The following is a 25,681-nucleotide window of genomic DNA, read 5'->3' as shown; positions in this document are numbered from 1 at the left end:
TCCGAGAAGTTGCTTCCTTCTGTTGGATTCTTTTCGCGTTTTCATCCCCTATGGAGAACCTAAGGGTTCCATTTCGATGCAGTCAACCGATTATTATTACAGTCGCGTTGTTTAGGTGACAAAATGGCTTAAAAGTTCAACGCGCCGAATACAATCATTTTGTTGTCGTATCGTTTCGCTGGAAGAACGATCTTTGAGTCTCGAAGCTTCGAGATTCAACGTGCCTCGATACCATCGATCGATTGTTATTACAGTCGCGTTGTTTCGTTGTAAGAACGATCGAACGTTTATTCGGAGACGACGTACGGGAACTGTCGAAGAACCTATGGAAAGACTACAATAAATAATCGAATACCAATTCGAGTAGCATCCGAGAAGTTGGTCCCTCCTGGTGGATTCTTTTCGCGTTTTCATCCCCTATGGAGAACCTAAGGGTTCCATTTCGATGCAGTTAACCGATTGTTATTACAGTCGCGTTGTTTCGTTGTAAGAACGATCGAACATTTATTCGGAGACGACGTACGGGAATTGTCGAAGAACCTATGGAACGACTACAATAAATAATCGAATACCAATTCGAGTAGCATCCGAGAAGTTGGTCCCTCCTGGTGGATTCTTTTCGCGTTTTCATCCCCTATGGAGAACCTGAGGGTCCCATTTCGCGGAGTGGTTCCCTCGTGTAGAACTAATAGAAATTTCGGGGCTCGGTACCTTCGTATTCCGGGTAATGTACCCTAAGTACAGCCATATAAGATAACAGTAAGTGGGGTGAACCAGGATGGATAACACCATCCAGGCTACACAGCTTTAGTCACCGCGGGGTTCGCGTGTATCCAACTTTCACGGTAATTTATTACGATCGACCTACGCTGCTCGTACGACCTTGTATCTTCGTCTATACCTCCCTATCCCCTTCCGTTGGTGAGGAACGATGTTTCTTCCAGCTCCTAAACATTTTCCTGTTCGTTGCCAATTTGCAGTCCCGTTTAACATGCTCGGAACTTCCGTATCTGTTCTTTTATACGGGGTGAATCACGAGTAACGGAACACTTAAATCTCTCCGTTGGATTTCAAGCCGCTAAGGATACGCACAAGACGAATTTTAAACGATTTCGTAATTTACAATTATGGGCCGTGCAGTGAGCGCACGATGTCCAATTTTACGCGACAAGGTGTCCTATAATTAACCATGAAGTCTAGTCGGTAGTATATCGTATTTTTCGCTACTTTTTTTTATTTCAGGGAATAACAGATTTTTTTGACATTTAGGACAATTGGAAATTTTGTTGTCGATCAGAAGAAACGTAAGTCAGAATTTAAACGATTGTAAAGATCGAATAAAGTATTTTTCGTTCTTGAGATTTGTTTTCAGTTTTCAAGATCATTGATATTTTGTTTAGCTGAGATTATCTAGTTTCGTTGTTTGCACGTTGGAAATCAAGTTACGAGAAATTAAATAAATTAATATAAAATTATTGGGTTAGGTCCAATTTTACATGACAAGGATCCCTATAATTAACAATGAACTCTAGTCGGTACTATATCGTATTTTTCGCTCCTTTTTTTTATTTGAGGGAATAACATATAGTTTTGACATTTAGGACAATTGGAAATATTTTTATCAATCAGAAGACACATAAATCAGAATTTAAACGATCGTAAGGATCGAATAAAGTATTTTTCGTTCTTGAGATTTCTTTTCAGTTTTCAAGATTATTGATATTTTGTTTACTTGGGATTATCTAGTTTCGTTCTTTACATGTTGACAACGAAGTTACGAGAAATTAAATAAACTAATATAAAATTATTGGGTTAGGTCTGGGTTAGATCTGGGTTCGGTATATAAAATGATTATACACTCTAAAAAAATCGTGTTTCATTTTCACCAAACTTTCCGAACAACCCAATAGATTTACGTTAAATGTTTAAAGTGAGATTCCTGAACGGTAATACCGGTTGATTCGCTATTACATAAGTAATATATACATTCTCCAAGATGGAATTTCACACATTTAATTCCAAACCTTTCTGTAACATCGTTACAGAAACTTCATTCTCACATATACTTCTGCAACGTTAACATACATATTTCGTTTGCTAACCTTTACATATCTCATCTACCGTTTCTCGAAGAAAAACAATTAAATATTTCACGCCCATAAGAAAGAAAGAAACATACAAAAATCGTGTATCTGTTTGATAAAACGATCAGCAACGTGTACAGTCCAAGATAATTAATAATAACTACGATCGGTAGGATCCGAAACGTTTAATAATAAGTCGCCGGATTAGACTGATAATGTCTCGACTCGTTTCACCATCGGTAGAATGAACGCACGTGTGTGTCGAAAGTTGGTCGTTTGATTTAAGAGTACCGTGTACATCGGCCTCCATTACGAGTGAAATAATTCAGATATATCCAGACAGAGAGAGAGAAAGAGAAACTGAGAGCAAATAGCTTTGTTTCTTAATACCATGAGAATTGATTTCTCGAGTTCGGTTTAATCCCCACGGATAAACGAGGCTCTCGGGGTCACCGTTGATCCGCGTTATTCCGTAACTGCTCGGAAGTTTCGGGCATCGAGAGCGGTCCGTGATCGAGCTCGAGTCTCGCTGACGATGGAAAATCGGAGTACCGATCAATTCCAGGGACAATATTTTGCAGTAGTTTGATATTTCTCATGAGTATCGACTATAGTTCGGCTACGTATACGGTGCCGCGCACTATACCACGGGATGGGTAGACTAAGCAGCGGAGGTTGGTACTAAATCTCACCCTAAAGCATCCCTACCGAGCCACCCCTAACTACGCTACTAGTGCTCCTGCCACCCCTCGTTCAGTGTCTCGCATTGGCGTAGCATTCGCCAGAAGGAACCGTTTCCACGGTATCTCTGCACTTGGAACGCACTCGTTGCTTTCGAATTCGACGAGTTTGATTTGTTCGTAAGGTCTCATTTGAAATTCACCGAAATCGCGACGCGTGCTCGATGATACCACGCGTTGGACCACGCGCGTTGATCTCGGCTCGGGTAGCGTTGAGCGATTCGCTAGGTTCCAGGAAGGTTGTTTCGTCCGATGAAAATCCTCCGCGGTGCAGAACGATCGATAAGACACGCGGTAGCTCCCGAGCCGATAAAGGGAGGTAAAAGAAAATAGAATGGCGCGTAGCGAGCAAACGAGAGACACGTCTCTCTCGATATGGTCGGTGGGTTTCGTTCTCCTTTTTAGGAGACACGTATCGGCTACGGTCGCGCGTATCAGCTCGCATATGCCCGTGTTATGCGGTTTCCCTCGGTCTCTTTCAACGCGGTGCAAACGAGGATCTAGGAATCGACGTGCCGGGATTCTACGTCGTGGCACCGCGCGCGGATCGAGATTCGTTAGGTCGATCTATATTTGGATGAATCGATCGGGATGGAGGGGAGCCGAGTACACCGCTAGAACAGCCTCGATTAAGGCTAATCGGGATTAATCTCGCGGATCTCACAATGAGAGACCGCTGGCTCGCTCGCTCGCTCGCTCGGTTCTTCTGCGTCTTCGTCGGCCGGGAGCGAGCGAATTAAAAAGAATTAATTAGAGAGATTAGATATACGGGGGCCCCGGCTAACGACGAGCTACCCAGACCCGCGGGGAATCGCGCAGTGATTCTTTTCCGCGTCGCTCGCCACAACGTGCATAAATCTATCGAAAATTGACCCTTCGTTAGTGGCTTAATTAACAGGATAACTAACGATGGAACGCGGAACGCAACCGCCAACGAGTCCACGAGATTTATTCCCTCGTTCGGCGGACGCCTAACGCGAGCTACGAACAGAGTACAATCCTTCGACGATTGTCTTCAGCGTCCTGACGTGGCTTCCACTCGGAAATTTCTTCAAGATAACGTAATACACACGGAGGGAAACGATACAACGGTAGCGTTTGTACAAACCGTGAACTCTACGATGATCAAACACCTAAACACAATCGATCGAGGGTCGTTTCTTAATTTTCTCGAGAATTTCTACGATGATCTGCTGGTTTTCCTTCTGTTGGATTGTTTGGAAAGTCATTTTGTGTGTTTTTTTTTTGGAGAAAATGAAATTCGAAACATTTAAGATAATCTGCTGGTTTTCCTTCTATTTGGTCGTTCGGAAAGTTGTTTGGTTTTTTTGTTTTTGGTGAAGATGAAATACGAAACATTTAAGATAATCTGCCGGTTCTCCTTCTATTTGGTTGTTCGGAAAATCGTAAAAGGTAATAGTTAATAACAGCGCTTCTAATTTCTAAAACAAAGAAAGTCGATTCGAAAATCGAAAACGAAGATTCGTGGAAAGTCGTAAACGTTTCTTTTCGGTGAAAATGAAACAAGATTTTTTTAGAGCGTACAAACATTTTAAGAAAATTATATATTCTCCATTTTGGAAAACGAGACGACTTTACGAACAATCCAATGGTTTCACCGACGGAACAAGCGTTGCGATCTCACGAGCGCGCGGACCGATGCGACTGGACGATTTCTCGTAATTATCGCCCGATTATTTTAGTTGGAATTAATCCGCGCGTGACAACGATTCTAAAGACCGCAATTTTTATCCTATCCGGATTCGTGAACTTGATTTCTCGATAAGCAATCCTTTTTCAATTTTTTCAAAAGTTTGAGCGATCGTTTACTATGTTTTCAGCGCGCACGTGGTACGAAATACGTCATCGGGAGTAGTTTTATCTTCTAACCGACGCGACTGGACAGTTTTTCGTCGTTTTTTGTATAGTTAATTCTCGTAAGAAATCGGTTCAGATTCCCAGCTAGCGATTGGAAAGTTTTCTACGTCACCAGTACAACGCGATTGTGATTTCTCGATAGTTTGAAGCGAGCAATCTTGTTCAATTTTGACAAAAGTCTGCGCAATTGTTTACAATGTTCTTGGCGCCAACGTGGTCCCAAATATGTCAAACGGTCGAACGTAGAGCCGGATTCGCGATCGGGACTAGTTTTATCTTCGAACCGACGCGACTGGACTAGTTTTATCTTCGAACCGACGCGACTGGACAGTTTTTCGTCTAGTTAGTTCTCATAAGAAATCGGTTGAGATCCCTAGCTAGCGATTGCGAAGTTTTCTACGTCACGATTGTACACCGAGAAGCGACAGCGTCCAGTATAGACGATAGATCGAAGCGAGCAATCTTTTTCAATTTTCTCAAAAGTCTGCACAATAGTTTCCAATGTTCTCGGCGCGTACATGGTCCAAAATACGTCAAACAGTCGAACGTAGAGTCGGATTCGCGATCGGGAGTAGTTTTATCTTCGAACCGACGCGACTGAACTAGTTCTATCTTCGAACCGACACGACTGGACAGTTTTTCGTCGTTTTTCGTCTACTTAAATCTCACAAGAAATCGGTTGAGATCCCCAGCCAACGATCGCGAAGTCTTCTACGTCACGATTGTACACGGTGAAGTGACGTCGTCCAGTACAACGCGACCTACTAGCAAAGAGGGGGCGTTACGGGAGTGGCTCGGTCCTCCGTGGTCCACCGAGACGGCGTTTCGTCAAAGTGGGTCAGAAAAGTTTGAGAAACACTGGTTTCGAGTACACAAAAGCCAGTACTCTCGAGTACAGTTCCGTGACTCGCAAGAAAGGTCAGATTAAGCCGTCTCCTTGCTACGGAGCAATCCCGTTTTCTATTGAGCTTACGCCAGTGGCGTCGCACCCCAAACCATCTCTATATACCCCGTCGCCCTGCAGTTAATGTGTTCCAGGGTGGAACCCTGGCTCCCCTCCTCTCAGACCGCCCCCAATTTCAGCCGCCCTCTTTCCACATCCACCCTTACCGTTTCTACCCCTACCCTGAAACCCACCCAACTCAGGATCTCGGGTTCGCCTCAACGAGACAATATTTCTCTTTCTCTCTCTCTCATGTTCACTGCCTTTCTCTTTCTCTCTCTCTCTCATGTTCACTGCCTTTCTCTCTCTCTCTCTCTCTCTCTCTCTCTCTCTCTCTCTCTCTCTCTCTCTCTCTCTCTCTCTCTCTCATGTTCACTGCCTTTCTCTTTCTCTCTCTCATGTTCACTGCCTTTCTCTCTCTCTCTCTCGCGTTCACTGCCTTTCTCTTTCTCTCTCTCGCGTTCACTGCCTTTCTCTCTCCCTCTTTTCGTTTCTCCGCTCCGTATCCCGGACTCTCTCGCGCCCTCTCCCTCCCTCCCTCCCACCCGGCGTACGCTCGCTCTTTGTTTTAGAAATTAGAAGCGGATTACCGAATCCCCTTTTCAGCTGCGCTGTTATTAACTATTACCTTTTAGCCATTCACCCTCGCGCGCTCGAACGAGTTGTACCGGGAAATTAAATCACTTTTATGGAACTCCGTATTCGCGACGATTCTTTCCACCCCCGGGACCGCCCGCGCCACGTAACAGGGGTGACCTGGCTGAATTTTGGGGCCACGGTTTCGCAATTTCGGCCGTATATACGTTATGTAACATCGAAACAAATACCGTCACTGTATTTTATTGACTACGCTATGAATTCCGATTCCGAGTAATTTCATCCGATTCGGTTGTTGCTTTTTTTTTTAGTGAACGAGCGGAACGGTTCGGTTTTTCTTTTTTCTTTTTTTTCTTTTTTTTTTCAATTCCGTTGGAACTCATATTTTGGTTTAAAAGCGTATCGCTCTTTTGGTACTTTTACGAACAAAGACGGTTTACCGTTGCAAATTTTTTTCTTTTTCAAATTTTTGTTATTTAACGAAGATATCCACGCGTATTTTTATAAACGTTCTCTCGTTTTTTAACCGTTCGAAATACTTTATTTTAGGTACTCGGTGTGCATTGGGTTGTTCGAAAAGTAATTTTGTTTTTCAAAATAGAGAATATATAATTTAGTAAAATGTTTGCACACTTTGGAAAAATCGTGTTTCATTTTCACCAGAAAAAGTGACATGACTTTTTGAACAACTTAATATTAGGTAGCTTCTGGTAGATAGGTTTTCTCCACGTTTTGACTCCTTTCGTTTTTTCTTCTACAATCTATGAACAAATTTTGTTACGATAATAAATACAGTACTGTATCCAGAAGGTTGTATTTTCCAAGAAAATAACCAACGTTTACGATATTTGATTTTAAGCACTCTTTCGCGAACACTTTCGATATTACTTTTCGATTAATTAATTCGGAAAATAAAGACAAGTTAATCGTTCGATGACGATGACACTCGAATAGCCGATAATACCAAAGAAACAGAGTTTTTTCTAATTTTTTAGTTTTCGAACGTCTTTCGGTTCGGTTTAAAACACGAAACTCAAATTTGTTTTGCACTTGCGTACAAAAGTCGCAATTCGTTTCGTTTTTCAAACAGTATACCGTATCTTTCGTAACGCGATTCGACATTCTTTCAAATTCTGTGTCAAAATACCCAAAGGTAAAGTGATATTTTACTTTGCGTAACACTCAATATTATCAAAGACTTCGATAAAACAGTGATGTTTACCTAGCAGTGTTTATCAATGCTGGCTTATCGAAACCTTTATCGAACTTGATCTCTAATTCGATATTACGCATATCTAATTTTCAAGAAAGGGAGAAAAATATCTCGTAAACTGTCAGGTTTGCGGCCTCGTTAACAGTCGTGTACAATTTAAATTAAAAATTGCATTTCACTTGAATTTTCCTATTAAAAAATCTCACGGACATTCCATCGACGAAAACAAAATTGATTTTCGAACCTCTGTAACAAATTCCCTTCAAACACTGGAAATTGTCTGTACAACAATTTTTCTACGGAATAAAATATTCAATATTTATCAAACTCTGCAAGAGAAGATCGATAAATAAAGTTAGGTTGTAAAGCAATAGTTGCCGAACCTCACCGTTTCGCTATGACATAGTCACTGTTTATATTTCAATCTATTTTATTTGTATTCCGCTGGAGCGTGGCAAACCTTGTCGAATAAAACAAAATTAAATAATACAAAGTACAATCTCGTGAAAATGTACGTTTAACAGACATATGAACCCAGTTGAGAATACTTCGTACGTTTACTTTCCAAATTATTTAAAATTTTGCAAGTAACGTCTAACGAGTTCCGTTTAAATATTCGTAATGAAACTATATTTAAAAATACATCTTCGTGAAATCGATCTCGCGAAAAAGTATCAAATCCGACGATACTTATACGAATACTACGACGATACTGGAAGAAGTATCATTCGTTGAGTCGAACCAAAAAAAAAGAAAAATGGTTCCGGTTGGGTGTGAATCTTTACGATAAAAACGAATCGTTCGCTCTTAATTCGTGTTTGGTTGCACGAAAGCAATCCTAAAACAGCGTAGAATCTCGTCTGGTTCTCTTTTTGGTTTCTCGTTACAAAATGGCCGTCCTCTGTTTCCGTTCACGGTATTGATATTGTCCCCTAATTTTTGTTCAATCTGGACGTCTTTGAACTGGAATTTGTCCCGGAAGCCTCCTCCTTGGACTTTCTCCCGTTCACCCGGTCGCATTTTATCATACAATTTCGATCTCGGGCAATTTTCGCGTTATCTAACGACCGACCTTAATTATATCAGCGTGCTGCGCTTCGAGACGCTTCGGCTCGTAATGGCACGAGGCACGGAGTTCCGTCTTCTTGCGAGCGAAACTTTTTGTCCTGTCCTCGCGAGAACGCTCGACAAGGAACATCAGCCGACAACGACCGCGGTCTTATGATTTTTTTTCCCGCTCGAACGGGCCACCATACGACCACGACGACGACGACCACGACGACGACGACGACGACGACGAGGAGGACCACGACGACCACGACCACGACGACGACGACGAAGGAGAAGAGGCGTCCGGGTCGACGACTCTCCACCCTTCTTTCTCGTCTCGGTTTCTTCCTCTCGTCGCTTGGACGCCTCCTCCTCTTCGGTCTTCTCCTCTTCGGTCTTCTCCTCTACGGTCTTCTCCTCTACGGTGTTCTCCTCTTCGTTGTACTTTCGATGTCTTCGCGCGAGCCGAGCGAACGGGGCGCAGAGAGCGCACGGATCATCGCGAGGAGCCGCAGTTTACACAGTTGGCCAGGCGAGGTTATCTAATTATTTGTTGCCCGTTGCCAATGACGAAACGTTTCCCGCTGCCAGGTTACATGTCGCGTCTTTCTTTCTTTTTTTTTTTTTTTCCTTTCACGCCGTCCTTTTCCGCTCCCGAAGATACGTGGCATCATTTCAAGATTGCTCGGTAAAAACCACCGGGTGGATTTTAACGCGGGAAAAAATTATCTTTGAAAACGTAATTCGAATCGTTCGCTAAGGGGAGGCTGAAGTTTAGACGCGTTTGTTGCAACGGAGACCTCCGTTGTGTAATTAATACCGAGTACTTAAATCACCTACTATTTAAATTACCAAGTATTTAAATTACCGAGTATTTAAATTACCAAGTATTTAAATTACCGAGTATTTAAATTACCGAGTATTGGTTAAAGTGAATTTAATGTCGATCGTGTCAAATGTTCGTAGAAAATCGGTACCACGATTGCACAGGGTGTACCCAGATAATTATAATAAAACGCTCGTGATACGTCGGATCGCACCGAGACGGAGAATAACAAAATCGAGTAACGGTCTCGAGGTTTAAGCAAAATCCCGAGACGTTTCGTTTCGTGCTGCTACATTCTCGATGAAGAATAACAAACGAGAATTTTGTTCTGTTTTTCTTTTTTTTTTGTATCTCCCACATTCGTGACAGGAGACACATTGTGAAACTAAATAGTATGTTTGCTCCGTTGTTTTCGTCGTCGTTGTCGTCATCGACAGAGTAAAGTGTATGAGAAGATAAGAGAAGGAAAAGATAAGAAAACAAAAAGAGTGAACGTTACATTGATATTACGGAAAACTTTTTTTACGGACCGAACTACGGTTAAGATTTCCAACGAATATTCGGTTTTTTTCTTTCTTTCTTTCTTTCTTTTTTTCTTTCTTTCTTTCTTTCTTTCGCACCGACTCTTTTCAAGATTGCACGCTCCGTTCGCGGGATCGGTGTACGAGAAGCTAAATGTGAACAATTTGTTCCCGAAAGGAGGAAAGTTCCGATCCTACGAGATGGCGCATTCGAACTAAACTTACCGAGTATTGAACTGTAACTAATGTCACCGCTCCACGTCCTGCCAACTAACGATGAATTAGTTATTTTCCTCCATTGGTCAGATAATTCGTTCCAAGGTGACTCTCGCGATAGATTCGTAATTGCGATCGCCATGTGACATTTAGATTAGTACGCAGCGGAACACAACCTTTTCAAGAATACATTGGTATACACGTGGAAGGTTTGTTGTCTATTTATACCGAGAAACAATTACCGAAATTACCAAGGAACGTTTGTTATTTAATTGGTAAGCGACACGGATAACACAATCGGAAGATTTATGTATTATAAATCGGTTTGAATTTTCGTTTATCGGAAGAAAAATGTCACCAAAGAGATTTACTATTTATTCGTTTGTTCAGAGAGTCATATCGTTTTTTTGGTGAAAATGAAACACGATTTTTTCAAAGTGTGTAAATAATTTATTAAATTATACATTCTCCAATTTGGAGAACGAAATCACATTCCGAGCAACTTAATACATAGCAAGGATTGCTGCAGCACATTAATTATTCAACGTAAGGGAGAATCGTTTCAGTTCGTCGAAGAGCAGAGCTTTCGTTGCATCGTTGCGCGAATTGTTTCAATGCCGATCGGCGAAATTTAATGCCGGATCAAATAAGACACCAAGGCCGCGAATTTAATTACGAGGTTGGTAAACCGGTGTTGTTCCGTTACTATGGAAAAACAGAAACTCTGATCCAACGCGTGTACATCTCGTGATACGGCATTTGCTTACACGTTCAGGGTCGTCTAATCATCGTTACACCGATTATTGAAATCCGATAAAATCAAATTGTGAGTTTCGCGAGTATGTTTCGTACGCAATCTCGCGATTCGAAGCGAGTCAATCGAGACGTGACAAACGACAATTTACTAAAATACTTTTACATCGTCTCCAAATAATAAAATCAATCGATAAAAAATACAAACATACACGTACAATTTATACTTATATTTCCACAATTACCCTCGACAAGTATTCTCAACGTGAGTCCAGGTTGGACACTCTCGTGACAAGTACCTCGATCGAGTACCACCTCGAAACATAAACGCATAAATAACTGAAACGCACAGAGGGTACCGTTTCGTTTGTTTTTAAACACAGTCGTGAACGAAGCCGATAATTGGTGTCAGTCCGAGTTCTACGGATGGTAACGTTCAATATTCCAAGCCTGAGCGGCCAGGCAAAGGGAACAGTTAGGTAGTCTGCATTTTTTCCCCCAAAGTGTACGCATTTATGCCTCGGGGCACCGATTCTTGCTAGGGGCAAGGTGCTTCGAAATGATATTCGGGAACACCATATGCCAGTGATCTCGAGGTAGTCTAGTGGCGCGACAAGTACCTTTCGAGATTTACAGCGGCCATATTAATGCCAGCAAGTGCACCACGGGAGTCCAGGGAATCCCCCGTGCAGCCCTCGCGTACAATTTTCAAACGCTAGCGAGGGATCGTGCCGAGTGATCCACGAAAGGTAGGCTTGCTCCTCGTTTAACCCATTTGCATCATCGGTCTGTTAGACTGATTTCAAACATCAACGACGTACAACCAACGACTGACCCGTATCACCGGCTCGCGGTTCATCGTACGTGCAGTAACGAGCATCGGAATTATTTACGGAGTTTATTAACGATACACCGTTTAAAACGATCGATACGCAATATTGTATAGCAAAATATTTTTTTACAGCCTTTTTCACGCGCCCCGCGGATTTTTGCGTGACCGCGACACTCGTAGTGGCAGTTTGAAAGATTTTCACCAAAGAGTCAAACTTATTTTGAACACACCGATGTACATTAAACTAACGGAACCGAAACGTTCTCAGAAATGGTTCAACGTACCAGTTGCAACTTGTAAAATGGGAGTCGTAGGCTCGCGGATTATTACGCGCTTTGATGCAAATTGGTTAACCGGCACGTTACGAATTATCAACTGTATCAACGGAATCGGAATTACGCAACGATTTAGTCGAACTTCGTTATATTTATCTTGAAACTCGAGGAACTTTCTGGTTAACGCTTCGATACGATACGAAGCGAAACGGTCTATCTTGATGGAGATAAAAAGTTGTAGTTGAGGAGAATATCTCTCGATTATTGTACGGCTGGTAACATTGTTACACGAGAGTTACACAGAACTGTTAATTAATATTTGGGAAGTACGCTCTTCGAGTTTGTATTTTCTCGCGAATCGAACAACGCGGCTAAAAGGTGTGAGGAATGTTGCATTGAAGGGAATATTAAGATCTCTCGTTGGAAATTATCTTTTATCGAGTGCTTAGGGATACGTTAGGTTGTTCGTTAAGTTATCTTTTATCGAGTGTTTAGGGATACGTTAGGTTGTTCGTTAAGTTATCTTTTATCGAGTGTTTAGGGATACGTTAGGTTGTTCGTTAAGTTATCTTTTATCGAGTGTTTAGGGATACGTTAGGTTGTTCGTTAAGTTATCTTTTATCGAGTGTTTAGGGATACGTTAGGTTGTTCGTTAAGTTATCTTTTATCGAGTGTTTAGGGATACGTTAGGTTGTTCGTTAAGTTTCGTCGTTTTTTCCATTGGAAGAATGACACTGTGACGGTAAATATACGAACGAGTAGACAGATCTACTTTAAAAAAGTCTTTGGAAAAATAAAACGACGAATTTAATAGTATTTCTTAGCGAATGACAAAATTTGTCATGCAACTTGTTACACTGGGCTTGGAAAACCGTGGTACGACCAAAGAGATGGTTTCTCGTGAAAATAATTAATAAAATACGTAGAGAAATTTATCTGATCTTTTGCATAGTTTTCGAGGATGATAATTTCGAATGTGAAACTGTACATTACTTTTAGTCGAACACAAATAAATTTAATACGAGTTTTGGTCATTTTCAGCGACCGTGTTAAATGTAAAGCTCGTGGAAGTAATTATTTGTTTCGATCGTTCGGGATTTATATCGAAGTAAACAATTGATTTGATGCAGATCCACGAGTAAAATTCGATTAATGTTCGCAACGTAAACAAACGGTTAGTCAAGCCGAGGCGTGTTAAACATATGGCCAGATCTATTACACTTTGTGGCTCGCTTGACCCTTTTCCTTTTCCTTTTTCTCTTTTTATATACAGATTACGTAATGGTAGCTCCGTACTGTCCACATTCGGGGATACGTATTCGTTTGCTTTTGTCGATAATGATGAATAATAAAATATCCGAAAGATCGAGATCATTGGTCGGTCAGTAACGTCCTTCGACACAGAAAATATTATCAAGAATTCGATATAAAATTTGGAGTTTTTGAAACTATGTCAAGTATCTCAACGAGAAATTAACTAACCGAACGAATTTTGTCCAACGTACTTACGTCTGTTTACGAATGACCAAATTCGTTGTTTATCCCCGTCAAAAATATTATTTTCTCGGTTCAGAACTAATTCGACATCTAATAAAACTGTTACAATTACGTCCTTGTCGATTGTATCGTGATTCATTGAAAGATTCTGAACAAACCTTATCGGATACGATGAAACAGAATTATGATTGTATCGCGAGATAAAAATTTTAATTAAAATTTGATCTTGCATCGGTGTGTCCGAAAGCTTTGAACATTCGGTCTACGTGTATTCTTTCTCTTTCTCGCTGGTGATCGTTGCATCCTTTTCTTTGTCGAAGGATACTCGCGAGACCTCGGTTTCAAGCTCACTGACGATCCTGACTACTCCAAAGCGGGAATCACTCTACGTATTGCATCGTTGTTAGCCATTTTCCTCGAATCTTCGAACGAGTAACCTGTACCACTCGTTGCATAAATCCTGAACGAAGTGTTCCACGAGTTGAGAAAATTGGTCGTTGTAGTCGCGAGACCTCGCTTTGAAGCTCACTGACTACTCCAAAGCGGGAATCACTCTACGTATTGTATAGTTCTTAGCCATTTTCCTCGAATCTTCGAACGAGTAACCTGTACCACTCGTTGCATAAATCCTGAACGAAGTGTTCCACGAGTTGAGAAAATTGGTCGTTGTAGTCGCGAGACCTCGCTTTGAAGCTCACTGACTACTCCAAAGCGGGAATCACTCTACGTATTGTATAGTTCTTAGCCATTTTCCTCGAATCTTCGAACGAGTAACCTGTACCACTCGTTGCATAAATCCTGAACGAAGTGTTCCACGAGTTGAGAAAATTGGTCGTTGTAGTCGCGAGACCTCGCTTTGAAGCTCACTGACTACTCCAAAGCGGGAATCACTCTACGTATTGTATAGTTCTTAGCCATTTTCCTCGAATCTTCGAACGAGTAACCTGTACCACTCGTTGCATAAATCCTGAACGAAGTGTTCCACGAGTTGAGAAAATTGGTCGTTGTAGTCGCGAGACCTCGCTTTGAAGCTCACTGACTACTCCAAAGCGGGAATCACTCTACGTATTGTATAGTTCTTAGCCATTTTCCTCGAATCTTCGAACGAGTAACCTGTACCACTCGTTGGGTAAATCCTGAACGAAGTGTTCCACGAGTTGAGAAAATTGGTCGTTGTAGTCGCGAGACCTCGCTTTGAAGCTGACTGACTACTCCAAAGCGGGAATCACTCTACGTATTGCATCGTTCTTAGCCATTTTTCTCGAATCTTCGAACGAGTAACCTGTACCACGAGTTGAGAAAATTGGTCGTTGTCGTCGCAAGACCTCGCTTTGAAGCTCACTGACGATCCCGATTACTCCAAAGCGGGAATCACTCCATGCATTGCATCGTTCGTATCCATTTTCCTCGAATCCTCGAACGAGTAACCTGTACCACTCGTTGCATAAATCCTGAACGAAGTGTTCCACGAGTTGAGAGAATTGGTCGTTGTCGTCGCCAGATCGAAAAGTTACAAGATGGTGTTCCATCCTCGGAACGGTAGTGTACAGTGTAACGCTTATTTACCTCGATAACCGTGAGGGTAACCTCGAACAGGTCAGGTACTCGCCAGTCCCTAACTGTACACTGCTGGTGTTTCATTGTACTCTCGGTTTATTTCCGTCGGGTTGTTGGTACCCGTCGCTTTTAATTATTTTACAGCCAGTACCAGCCGGCGGGCGTTGAACGTTTCTTTCCACCTGACGAGCAACGTCTCCGCGAGACACGGTCATCTATTTTGACTTGGAATTTTATTGTACCGGTCGGTGTACCTTCTCGTCGTAGATTTACCGCCGAATCTCCGAGCGGGTGGCATTGTCTCTCTAATTGAAAAAACCGTGAACGCGTTTAGAGTTCCTCGAGGCTAGCAAAGGGTGTACCTGTGCCCTGTGATGTACACCTATCGAGAAGTGATCGAGGATCGATTCGTTCCCAACTGTTCGTTACCGAGTTCGAGACACGGGTCGAGCGTAGCCAATAGAAAGGTCTCGGCGACGATTGATGTCAACTCGCTTCGTCGTTGCTCGCCCGGACGGACTCGCCGCGGAATACATTCCGCACGGAGGAACGGTAGCAAGCTATACGACACGTCAAGTATCGTACGGTGCGGTGGAAACGCCGCGGGACTCCGTTTCGGCGATTGATCAACCCTAAGAGGGTTCACTCGGTTCAGTTTGTACCTCGAGGAGACATTTTTTTTTTTTTGTTAACGCGCGACGTGTCCGGCTGGCCATATCCGGATTTCGGTCCGGGAAAACTGGAACTCTCGTTCGTTTGCCAAGTGGGTTAGATTGGGTCGGGTGAGGTTAGGTAATTATATACCTTCGGCCAGTCGCGTGGGTACGACACTAAAATTACTCACGAATTTCCAACTAACGAGCACTACCTTTGGCGCCACGGAGGTATCTCGTTTGTCTCCGGCGACAGATTTTCCGAAACCGCGGCTAAGTCGCGGGCCTTCCGTCGCTCGGAATAAAGATATTTTCGCCTAACGGATCGTTTAGCGCCGCTTGAACGCGAGCTGGCCATCGCCGGGCCTCTCGTGGAATTGATGCGCGCATGCGCGTACGTCTCCTTCCTTCTGGAACTCGTAACGAGCGGGTTTTTCGAATACCAAGCGAGCCGGAAACCGACAGGGTGAGAAATCTTTCTCAACTTACTTGCAAATCGTCACCATTCCTCGCTCGCCTGTTTCAAAGACACCAGATAATTCCAGATCATCGAGGTGTATCGTTCTACGCGAAGGTGTACTGTAATTCCTCGATAAACGTTCCCGATTTGGGCCCGCTCGGGAACTTTTAACGAGGGGGCGATTTTATTCCAGGAACGTAACAGATTTCTCTCGTATTACACGCGTTTTGCAGTGGGTAGCTCGGGCAAGGAAGAAATATTCTATCGCGCAAAGTGTAAGTTGTAAACCAAATGGAAACGATAGTATACCAAAGAACGAAATTTAAACTGTGATATCTAAATGGAAATCAATTCTATCGAGTTGTTCGGAAATGTCATTTCGTTTTTCTTTAGTGGAAATGAAACACGATTTTTGTAGAGCGTATAAACACGTTTTATTAAATATATTCTCCGTATTGGAAAACGGAACGATTTTTCGAACAATCGGATGGTACGAGTACAACCGTTGTTAATATTACGCGTCCGCGGAGCGAACAGTCTCGTTGGTACGCGGTTCTCTCGGTGGCGGGTCTACGGCTCGTAGGAGCTTTTGTCTCCCGTGGCAGCGTCGGTTTCGTGTGCGGCACGGAGAAGAGACGCGCGCACGACGCTCTCCGTCGCTCTTCTTTCCCTCGCTCTCTTTCCGACTCAACAAGTGGACCGATGTTTTCGGCACGGCGCACAGCCGGTGGAGAGCCCGAAGATCCACCCACACTCGTAGCTCGGTTCGTCTCGTTGCTACACGAGGAGAGAGAAAGAGAGAGAGAGAGAGAGAGAGAGCGGTGGGTCGTGCGGGCAAAAACGCTGGCCCTTCGCGCTAGGGGTTGCTTCCTGTGAGCCGTGTACGAGGGACGCGGCGAGGGGAACCGGGCGAAGCCGAAACGCTCGCTGCAGGCCCGACGGCCGGCCGGTAGGGGAGGGGAGCGTGCGCTCTCTTCGGGACCGAGAGAGGCCCGCTCAGCGATGGCTTTGAACAACTTTCGAGCGACGATTCGGAGAAACGAACAAAATATTCGCTTCTTACGAAAATCAGTTCCAAAATGGAGAATATGTAACTTGAGAAAATGTTTACACGCTTTAAAAAAAGTTCTTGCTATCGTAATAGGACGAGATTTTCAGCTGTAGTAGAGTAACTGTACAATATTGAATTCGAAAAGTTATTTTGTTTGCCAAAATGGAGAATAGATAATTTAAGAAAATGTTTATACACTCTGAAAAAAGTTGTCACTATCGTAACAGGACGAGGTTTTTAGGTGTGGTACAGTAACGATATATTTGGTTGTTTGAAAAGTCATTTCGAAAATGGAGAATATATAATTTAAGAAAATGTTTATACACTAAAAAAAGTTGTTGCTATCGTAACAGGATGAGCTTTCCAGGTGTAGTAGAGTAGCGATACAATATTGAGTTATTCGGAAAGTAATTTCGTTTTCCAAAATGGAGAATAGATAATTTAATAAAATGATTTATTAAATAATCATTATGCAATCGTATATGTAACTTTTTCAGAAAAAGTGTAAAGAACAAGAATCTCTAAACTTTGCAGACCGATTTTTGGCCCGAGTCACTTTGTCAATACTCGTGGAAAGTTTACAAAATATGACGTAACATCTTCGATTTAAAAAAATTCAAACGTATCGCGTTCAGTGTGGTGCGACGCTAACGATAAATATTTTCGAATTTCCCCAATACGAGTTTCATGGGAACAATTACTACAGAGTCATGGAAAATATTCCGTTCGACGAATAAAACCGTGACACTGTATTTGTACCGTATCGGCAATATAATATCGTATTATAACGCTGGTGCTTCTTCGGAAAATAATCAATATCGAGAACTTAACGAGAGGTATCGAATGCGAAAGAGAACTCGCCTACCGTGCGAAAGATAGCGTTCGAATAACTTTATTTATAATCGGGCGCAAGCGACGTATCCGAAAGTCCTGTAATCCAATCCATATAAACTACACTGTAACGCAACGAGTCGCATTCAACAGTAGCGATTCGATATTAAATATTTGTCACGATACAAAATTAATTACACAGATCGAGAATTGTTTTGGCACTAATGGACCCACTGTTCCAATCTTGATTCAGAATTTTGTTTATACTTTTTCGCCCCTTCGCGTGAATCGTATCGATTACGTAAAGTTCGGGGATTCCCTTGTAAAAAAACAGCGCAAAGATCGTTCCTGTGTAGAAAACAATCGAAATTGTTAAAGACTGGTTGTTCGAAAACTCGTAAGAAGAAGGTTCTGTCGTCCATCGCTAGCCGCGCGGTCGGCGCGAGTGGTGGGGATGCGTTGGTGAAAGTAGTGGGGACCGGCATCGTCGGTAGGGGAGGGGTGGGGCGGCCGCCTCCCCTCGGGAAGCGTCAGTCTCGTCGCGTACCCTGAACAGGAAGGAGTTTGCGTGGAAACTCTCCGCCCTGTTTCCATGCACATCGTCGCTAACCTCCTTCGGATCGATCTGATCGTTTCTTCCACGTTCTCGCGTTTGTTCGACGGTGAACGACGAACGAGTTCTGGTGATCGGTAGAGTGGATCGTGTGCTCGCGCGTAGACAGTGTATAACGGAATCGTGGACTGAGTTCTCGGTGTAGCGTCGCCGCGTTCGTTTCTCGGTAGGTCGAGAGGCGTAGTAATCGGTCGGTCGGTCGGCGACGCATCGTGGTTCGGTTCGATCGTTCGGTCCCGCGACCGTGGCCAAACAGGTGTTCGAGAGTCGATCGGAAAGCGACGCCGCGCGGAGGATGGTGCGGGGACGCGCGGGTGAATCGTAGTGCGGCTACGCGATGCGTCCTCGTGGCACGCGGCGGCGTCGGTGACTCGAGCCCTCTCGTCTGTTCTCTCTCGTTAAACGTGCGCGATTCTCTTCCGGTGAGCCCGGTCCGATGACTCTGTTCACGTGATATATCCCTGGTGCCCTAGAAACTGGCCAGTGCGCGTGTTCAACGGGCCCGAGAGCGAGCTACGGCGCTCTTCCCGTTCGTCGGTCCCCGTCACTGATATGCCACGAGAGGTTGCTCGTACGTGACGCGAGGTGTTGTTCCCTTCGAGTGGATACGTACGAAGCTCACCGGCAACGATAGCGCGCCGCTTCGACACGCGTGTGCCGATTATCGTCAATTCCGACGGACGATGAGAGCGATAACTCCGTATCGACTCGCGAGCGTCGTACAGATTTGATAGCGAACGCGAGGATCGGGTCGGGCGACACGTTCACGGCGGTGCTCGTTGCCGCGAAATGCAGTCGAACACGATACTGCGCGACATCGTCAGCACGGAGAAGCTGATGGGAAACAACAACAACAATTTGAACAACAACGGCTCTCCGGGCGCGGACATAATGTTTCAAATGGAGGACGACGGGCTCACGCAGCTGGGTAGCGTCTTTCAATCGGCCTACCAGTCGATCGTCGGCGGTGGTGCACAGGTAAGGTAGAAATATTTCGATCGCGAATCAGATTTTCAACACGGGGGTTTAACCGTCGCTCGGTCCACGCGTACGGTAGACCACCGACCGTACACGCCGCTCGGAAACGAGTTCCTTTCAATCTAGAAGGTTTTTCACGGTGCACAGGGTTTCCCTGTAAATCCGATTGTGCGTCGATTGAAAATAGGTCCACGTTTACGATATTCTCTGTGCATCCGACGGAGCGTGCGGAGCACGCCATCGGTCCACTGACGTCAGGATTACGTCACGAGCATGGCCGACGACGTCACGTGGGCGGGCACGTCGGTTATTATTCTTTTTGTTCGACGGACGGACACCCCGCGACCGGCTACCACGGAATTTTCGAATACCGGGAAATTCGCGCTCATTTTACAATCTACCAACGATTACACCTCAGAACGATTTTTAGTTTCCTTCTAACGTCGTTCGAACTATTCCAACGTGCGAAAATAACATAAAAAGATCCTCTGTTCCGTGGTTTTCTTAACATAATTCTTTCACTTTCGCGTATCTTTACTTGCACGGATGGAAGAGACGTTCCACGATAACAATAATATCGTAGATTTGAAACTAAAAAAAAAAAGAGAAAAACTCCCACAGTTTACGCGTATTCAACGGTAATTGAATCGAAGAGAGAAAATGAGAAACACAATTGCAAAACGAACGCCAAGTTCCGTCCGGAGCGAAACTTTTGGCAACCGAAAGTGAGAAACAAAAGACGCTTAGCCGGTCGCGGCTCTCGAGTGTTTATATTCGACCCCGTTGGTATCGACGGTGCTCCAAGTGTCGGAGACGCGACAATGTGTACGATCGTTGTCCTTGGACAAATAATAATAATCCGTTAAGGAATATCAGAAACACCGGAGGATGTCTATTTCGACTCGTATGGCAGAACTGACTCATCGTTATCCCTGCATTGTTTCGTTAAATGGAATTTCTATCTAATTTAAATGCGGCTTAGCCAGAAATAATGCGATTATGCGTTAGCTTATTCTGTTTGTTAATCTCCTTTGCACACCATTGTCACCCTGACGGCTAGAGAGACAGAGAAAGACAGAGAGACACACACAGAGAGAGAGAGAGAGAGAGAGAGAGTCACGGTGTTCCGTGTACTCCCGCTTGCCCGTTTTGCACGGTAGTGTACATTATTTCAGTACAGTCCGCGCTAGATTCTCTCTGGCTTATGGACTGCTCGCAGCGGTTCTCCTTTTCCGAGCTTGAGACTTTAATTTCACCTTAATAATCGCCGCTACGGAAGTTTCGCGTAGTTCGATAAATCGTCGCTGGGCCACGGTGGCGCTCGTTCGCCCCGGAACTAGTTCCGCGCGATTCTCTTTTATTTATTTTTATTTTTCTTTCTTTTTTTTTCTTTTTCGTCGTCTTCGCCGGAACTTTTTCACCGGGGAACCTTTTTCACTTTTCCTTCCGTTTCGCGAAAGCGTTTCCGTTCCACGATCCCTTTTTCCGCTCGGTTCGCGGCTCGAGCCGACTTATTAAGCGCAACAAAAGCCCCGCAATTACAAAAGACCAGCGTAACGTCGCGAGACAACAGGTTACAGTAGCTTCGTGTACCCGTGGCGTCGTCGGAGCGTCGACAGCTGCCCGGCCATTATTCGAGATGCTACCGACGACCACGCAGCTTCATCGATCGATCGATCGTTCGTGAATACGATTGCCCAACGACGTTACTTAGAACGAAATTCCCCGGTCGATTTACGAGGGCGGTTCGATAAGTACTTAACCTAGAAAAGAAAAAGGAAAATTTTGGAAAAGTTTACAATTTATTTGTCTCTATATAGTCTCCTTTCAACTCGATACACTTGAGCCAGCGATGCTCCAACTTCTTTAACTCTTTCGTTGCGAACAGTGCCTTTAGGCACTCAGCTATAGACAGCGCTTTTTGGCACTCTGCTATAGACAACGCTTTTTGGAGCTCAGTTATATACAGCGCTTTTTGACGCTCAGCTATATACAACGCCTTTAGGCGCTCAGCTATAGACAACGCCTTTAGGCGCTCAGCTATAGACAGTGCTTTTTGACGCTCAGCTATAGACAACGCTTTTTAGAGCTCAGTTATATACAGCGCTTTTTGGAGCTCAGCTATAGACAACGCTTTTTAGAGCTCAGTTATATACAGCGCTTTTTGACGCTCAGCTATAGACAACGCCTTTAGGCGCTCAGCTATAGACAGCACTTTTTGGCGCTCAGCTATATACAGCGCTTTTTAACGCTCAGCTATAGACAATGCCTTTAGGCGCTCAGCTATATACAACGCCTTTAGGCGCTCAGCTATAGACAACGCCTTTAGGCGCTCAGCTATAGACAGTGCTTTTTGACGCTCAGCTATAGACAACGCTTTTTAGAGCTCAGTTATATACAGCGCTTTTTGACGCTCAGCTATAGACAACGCCTTTAGGCGCTCAGCTATACACAGCACTTTTTGGCGCTCAGCTATAGACAGCACTTTTTGGCGCTCAGCTATATACAGCGCTTTTTAACGCTCAGCTATAGACAACGCCTTTAGGCGCTCAGCTATAGACAACGCTTTGTAGAGCTCAGCTATAGACAGCGCTTTTTGGCGCTCAGCTATAGACAACGCTTTTTAGAGCTCAGTTATATACAGCGCTTTTTGACGCTCAGCTATAGACAACGCCTTTAGGCGCTCAGCTATACACAGCACTTTTTGGCGCTCAGCTATAGACAGCGCTTTTTGGCGCTCAGCTATAGACAACGCTTTTTAGAGCTCAGTTATATACAGCGCTTTTTGGAGCTCAGCTATATACAGCGCTTTTTAACGCTCAGTTATAGACAACGCCTTTAGGCGCTCAGCTATAGACAGCGCTGTAACATTTCAATATATATATACATACAATGCTAGGTTACAAAATTTGTAACCAAGGTCATTTTCAAAGTCGATATTTGCTTACTTGCTCCGAAAGAAACAAATAATAATAACAGCGACAGAAGTTTGCATGTACAAGCTCTAAGCTCATTTTGTAAGTAAGAACACGATAAATTTCTGAAATGTTTAGGTAATATATGACACCCAAGTAGATTTAACAATTATTTTACAAAGCCTGTTTAGTATTGGAGCACAGTAACGTGTATTGTACACGGTGGAAATTTAAAAAATTTATACCGACTTTGCAATATTTCCTCGCGCTTAGAGTGTGTAACAAAGCAGTTGAGAGAAGCGTATTCTACGACATCGAAATACACAAATGTAAATTTAGCGTTAAAAATGCTATTAAAACTTGATCCGAAAATAAAAACGACTCGCGCGTAGAAAGTTGTGCGAAACTCGCACGTGGATAGGTATTTCGAACAATAAACGAACGACAAATATCTCGTATCCGTTACTCGTCGATTAAGAACGAAGCATGTAATTATAGAATGAAATACTTCGCAATAAACGAGAATCGAACGGTTCGATCGATTGAACGACGAAACGGCGATACACGTCTTATTCGTAATACCGTATACGAATTTTGTTCAACGAACTCGTATCGAGGACGAGACGAACGAACATCGAAGCCGCGATAGTTACAATGTACGCGTTAAAAATGTAATAAAATGGAAGCTGGGCGAGAGAGGCCGACGCGTGGGTAAAAGTACCGTGGTTAAAACCGGACCTGAATTTGTCGGAGGAACGTTTTGTATTTGGTCGTCGATACGCCAGAGGTGCGTGGTTCTTTTTTTCTTCTTCTTCTTCTTTTTTTTTTATAATCTTTCACCGATCTCGATTTCGAGCGTCTGGCGAAACCAGTTTTTGATCGAGCCGTAAGGCCAGCCACTTCCGGTCCGTGCTCCTCCCTCTCCAGTCTCGTATCCGGTACGGTACTCGCAACGTTTGAAACGCTCTGCTCCGCGCACAGGAGACGAACGTTTTTTTTTTCGAGGCTTTGTCGGGCGTAAAATCTTGGTCAAGTCATCGTTGGAGGAGGCTGCTTGAAAATACGAGAAGAAAAACCAGGACCGTGTTCGTTATGAGAGCGTTATCTCTCTTTGGCTCGAACTTAATTAGTCGCGAGCGAGCGCGCGCGTTCATTTTTCCGCTGAAAGCGGCGTCGCAATTAAACGTTTAAATTAGCCGGGGTACTGGTAAGTGGCCCGGCGCGGAATATAGTTTCGTAACTCCGCTCCGCTCGTTTCTGGAATTTCGATCGCGAGAACGCCCGATCCGCACCGTATAAGGTTCATCCGAATGGAGCTCGATCACGGAAACATAGTCATTTTTCGGCGGACCGTGTGTCGAGTAATTACCGCGTTTACGTAACAATTGTACTGGATAGACTCGATGATACGTATTATCGTGAACGTATTGCAATCTACCGGGTGATGGAAATATTACAAATTTTGTAACCTTCGTTGCATCTTCAATGACGACTCTTTGGGTTCAAACACATCTATATTTGGACTAGTTTACCTAACAATTGTACCGGATAGACTCGATGATCCGGATTATCGTGAACGTATTGCAATTTACCGGGTGATGGAAATATTAAAAATTTTGTAACCTTCTTCGCATCTTCAATGACGACTCTTTGGGTTCAAACACATCTATATTTGGACTAGTTTTAATTACGAGTTTATGTAGTAATTGTACCGGCTAGACTCGATGATCCGGATTATTGTGAACGTATTGCAATCTACCGAGTGATGAAAATTAAAAATTCTGTAATATTCGTTACATCTTCAATAACGACTCTTTGGCTCCAAACACACCTATATTTGAATTAGTTTACCTAAGAATTGTGACGGATAGACTCGATGATCCGGATTATCGTGAACGTATTGCAATCTACCGAGTGATGAAAATTAAAAATTCTGTAATATTCGTTACATCTTCAATAACGACTCTTTGGCTCCAAACACACCTATATTTGAATTAGTTTACCTAAGAATTGTGACGGATAGACTCGATGATCCGCATTATCGTGAACGTATTGCAATCTACCGGATGACAAAAATTAAAAATTCTGTAACCTTCGTTACATCTTCAACGACGACTCTTTAATTCCAAATGCACCTATATTTGAACTAATTTTAATTACAAGTTTACCTAACAATTATACTGACTAGACTCGATGATCCGTATTATCGTGAACGTATTACAATCTACCAGGTGACGAAAATTAAAAATTCTGTAACCTTCTTCACATCTTCAATGATAACTCTTTAACTCCAAACGCACCTATATTCGAATTAGTTTCAATTACGAATGAAATGAACCACCAGTTGAATTTAAAAAACATACACTTTGGAGGAAGACTGAAAACCTTGTCGATGATTCGAAGACACTCTGGTAAATTGATGACACGAAACATAGAGGATTTTCTTTCACGCGTAACGCGAGATTCGCTCCCTTTTGTTCCGTTTGTCTCGTTCACCTAATCGAAGAGTACACGCGAGGCTGTGCCTCGTTAGAAGATAAAAAACAGTACCTACCCCGCTTCTAAGCAAACTGGTCCCGTATTTGTCGCTCGAAAACAGGAATCACTGTACAGATTAGGGTGACGTAATCGAGGCGAGTCGTATCTTTAATACGTTCAGAAATAGAAATATATGTCACGGAGGAAAATTAAATAGTTATAGACGCAGCGCATTCCTAGGCTACTTTTATGTACTTTTGTGCAATTGCACTTTCTCTTCAAATGGTACGTAATACTCTCGGGTGCACTAATCGATAATGGTTGGAGCAATACATGGTTGCGCATGAAAATTTATATTCACGTTTAGTACGATTGCTATCGTTCTAGTCATCGTGAACCGAAAAATCGTAAAGATTCCTGAACGTTGTAAATGTCGCTGTTAATCGAAAAAGTTACTAGTTAACGAGAATATTAAATTTCTCCGTAAAGAGAACTTTGACACGTATCCAGTTTATTTATATATAATTTACACGATAATCAAAATTCAAATCGGTCTGTTACATCGAGAAGAAGTCGTTTCGAGAAAATGTTACCAAAGTTTAACGCACACAAGTTAAAAGTCCCAACACGGTTGCCAAATTTTACAATGTCAGCGCAACCATTCGAAACTCGAAATTGAAACTAGAAAAATTAATTTTGTTCCCTTCGAAGTAGTCACGA

The 25,681-nt window shown here is 43.3% G+C and overlaps 1 protein-coding gene across 13 annotated transcripts in view; it reads left to right on the top strand.

Annotated features, from left to right (window-relative positions):
* Positions 1-25,681, top strand: part of LOC143154311 (protein daughterless-like) — a 279,566-nt gene that overhangs the window by 94,208 nt on the left and 159,677 nt on the right. Inside the window, exon 1 of one of the 13 annotated variants that reach the window (XM_076326307.1) lies at positions 18,533-19,568. The exons of the other annotated variants lie outside the window; for them this stretch is intronic. Within the exon in view, the coding sequence (XP_076182422.1) occupies positions 19,380-19,568 (189 nt within the window). The 5' untranslated portion in view covers positions 18,533-19,379. Of the gene's footprint in view, positions 1-18,532; positions 19,569-25,681 lie in introns of those variants that run through there. 13 annotated transcript variants of the gene reach the window in all.

This window comes from Ptiloglossa arizonensis, chromosome 14 (genome assembly GCF_051014685.1).
Source record: "Ptiloglossa arizonensis isolate GNS036 chromosome 14, iyPtiAriz1_principal, whole genome shotgun sequence".
Taxonomy (NCBI): Eukaryota; Metazoa; Arthropoda; class Insecta; order Hymenoptera; family Colletidae; genus Ptiloglossa; species Ptiloglossa arizonensis.
Note: the sequence above shows the minus strand (reverse complement) of the source record. Positions and strands in the feature narration are given on the sequence as shown.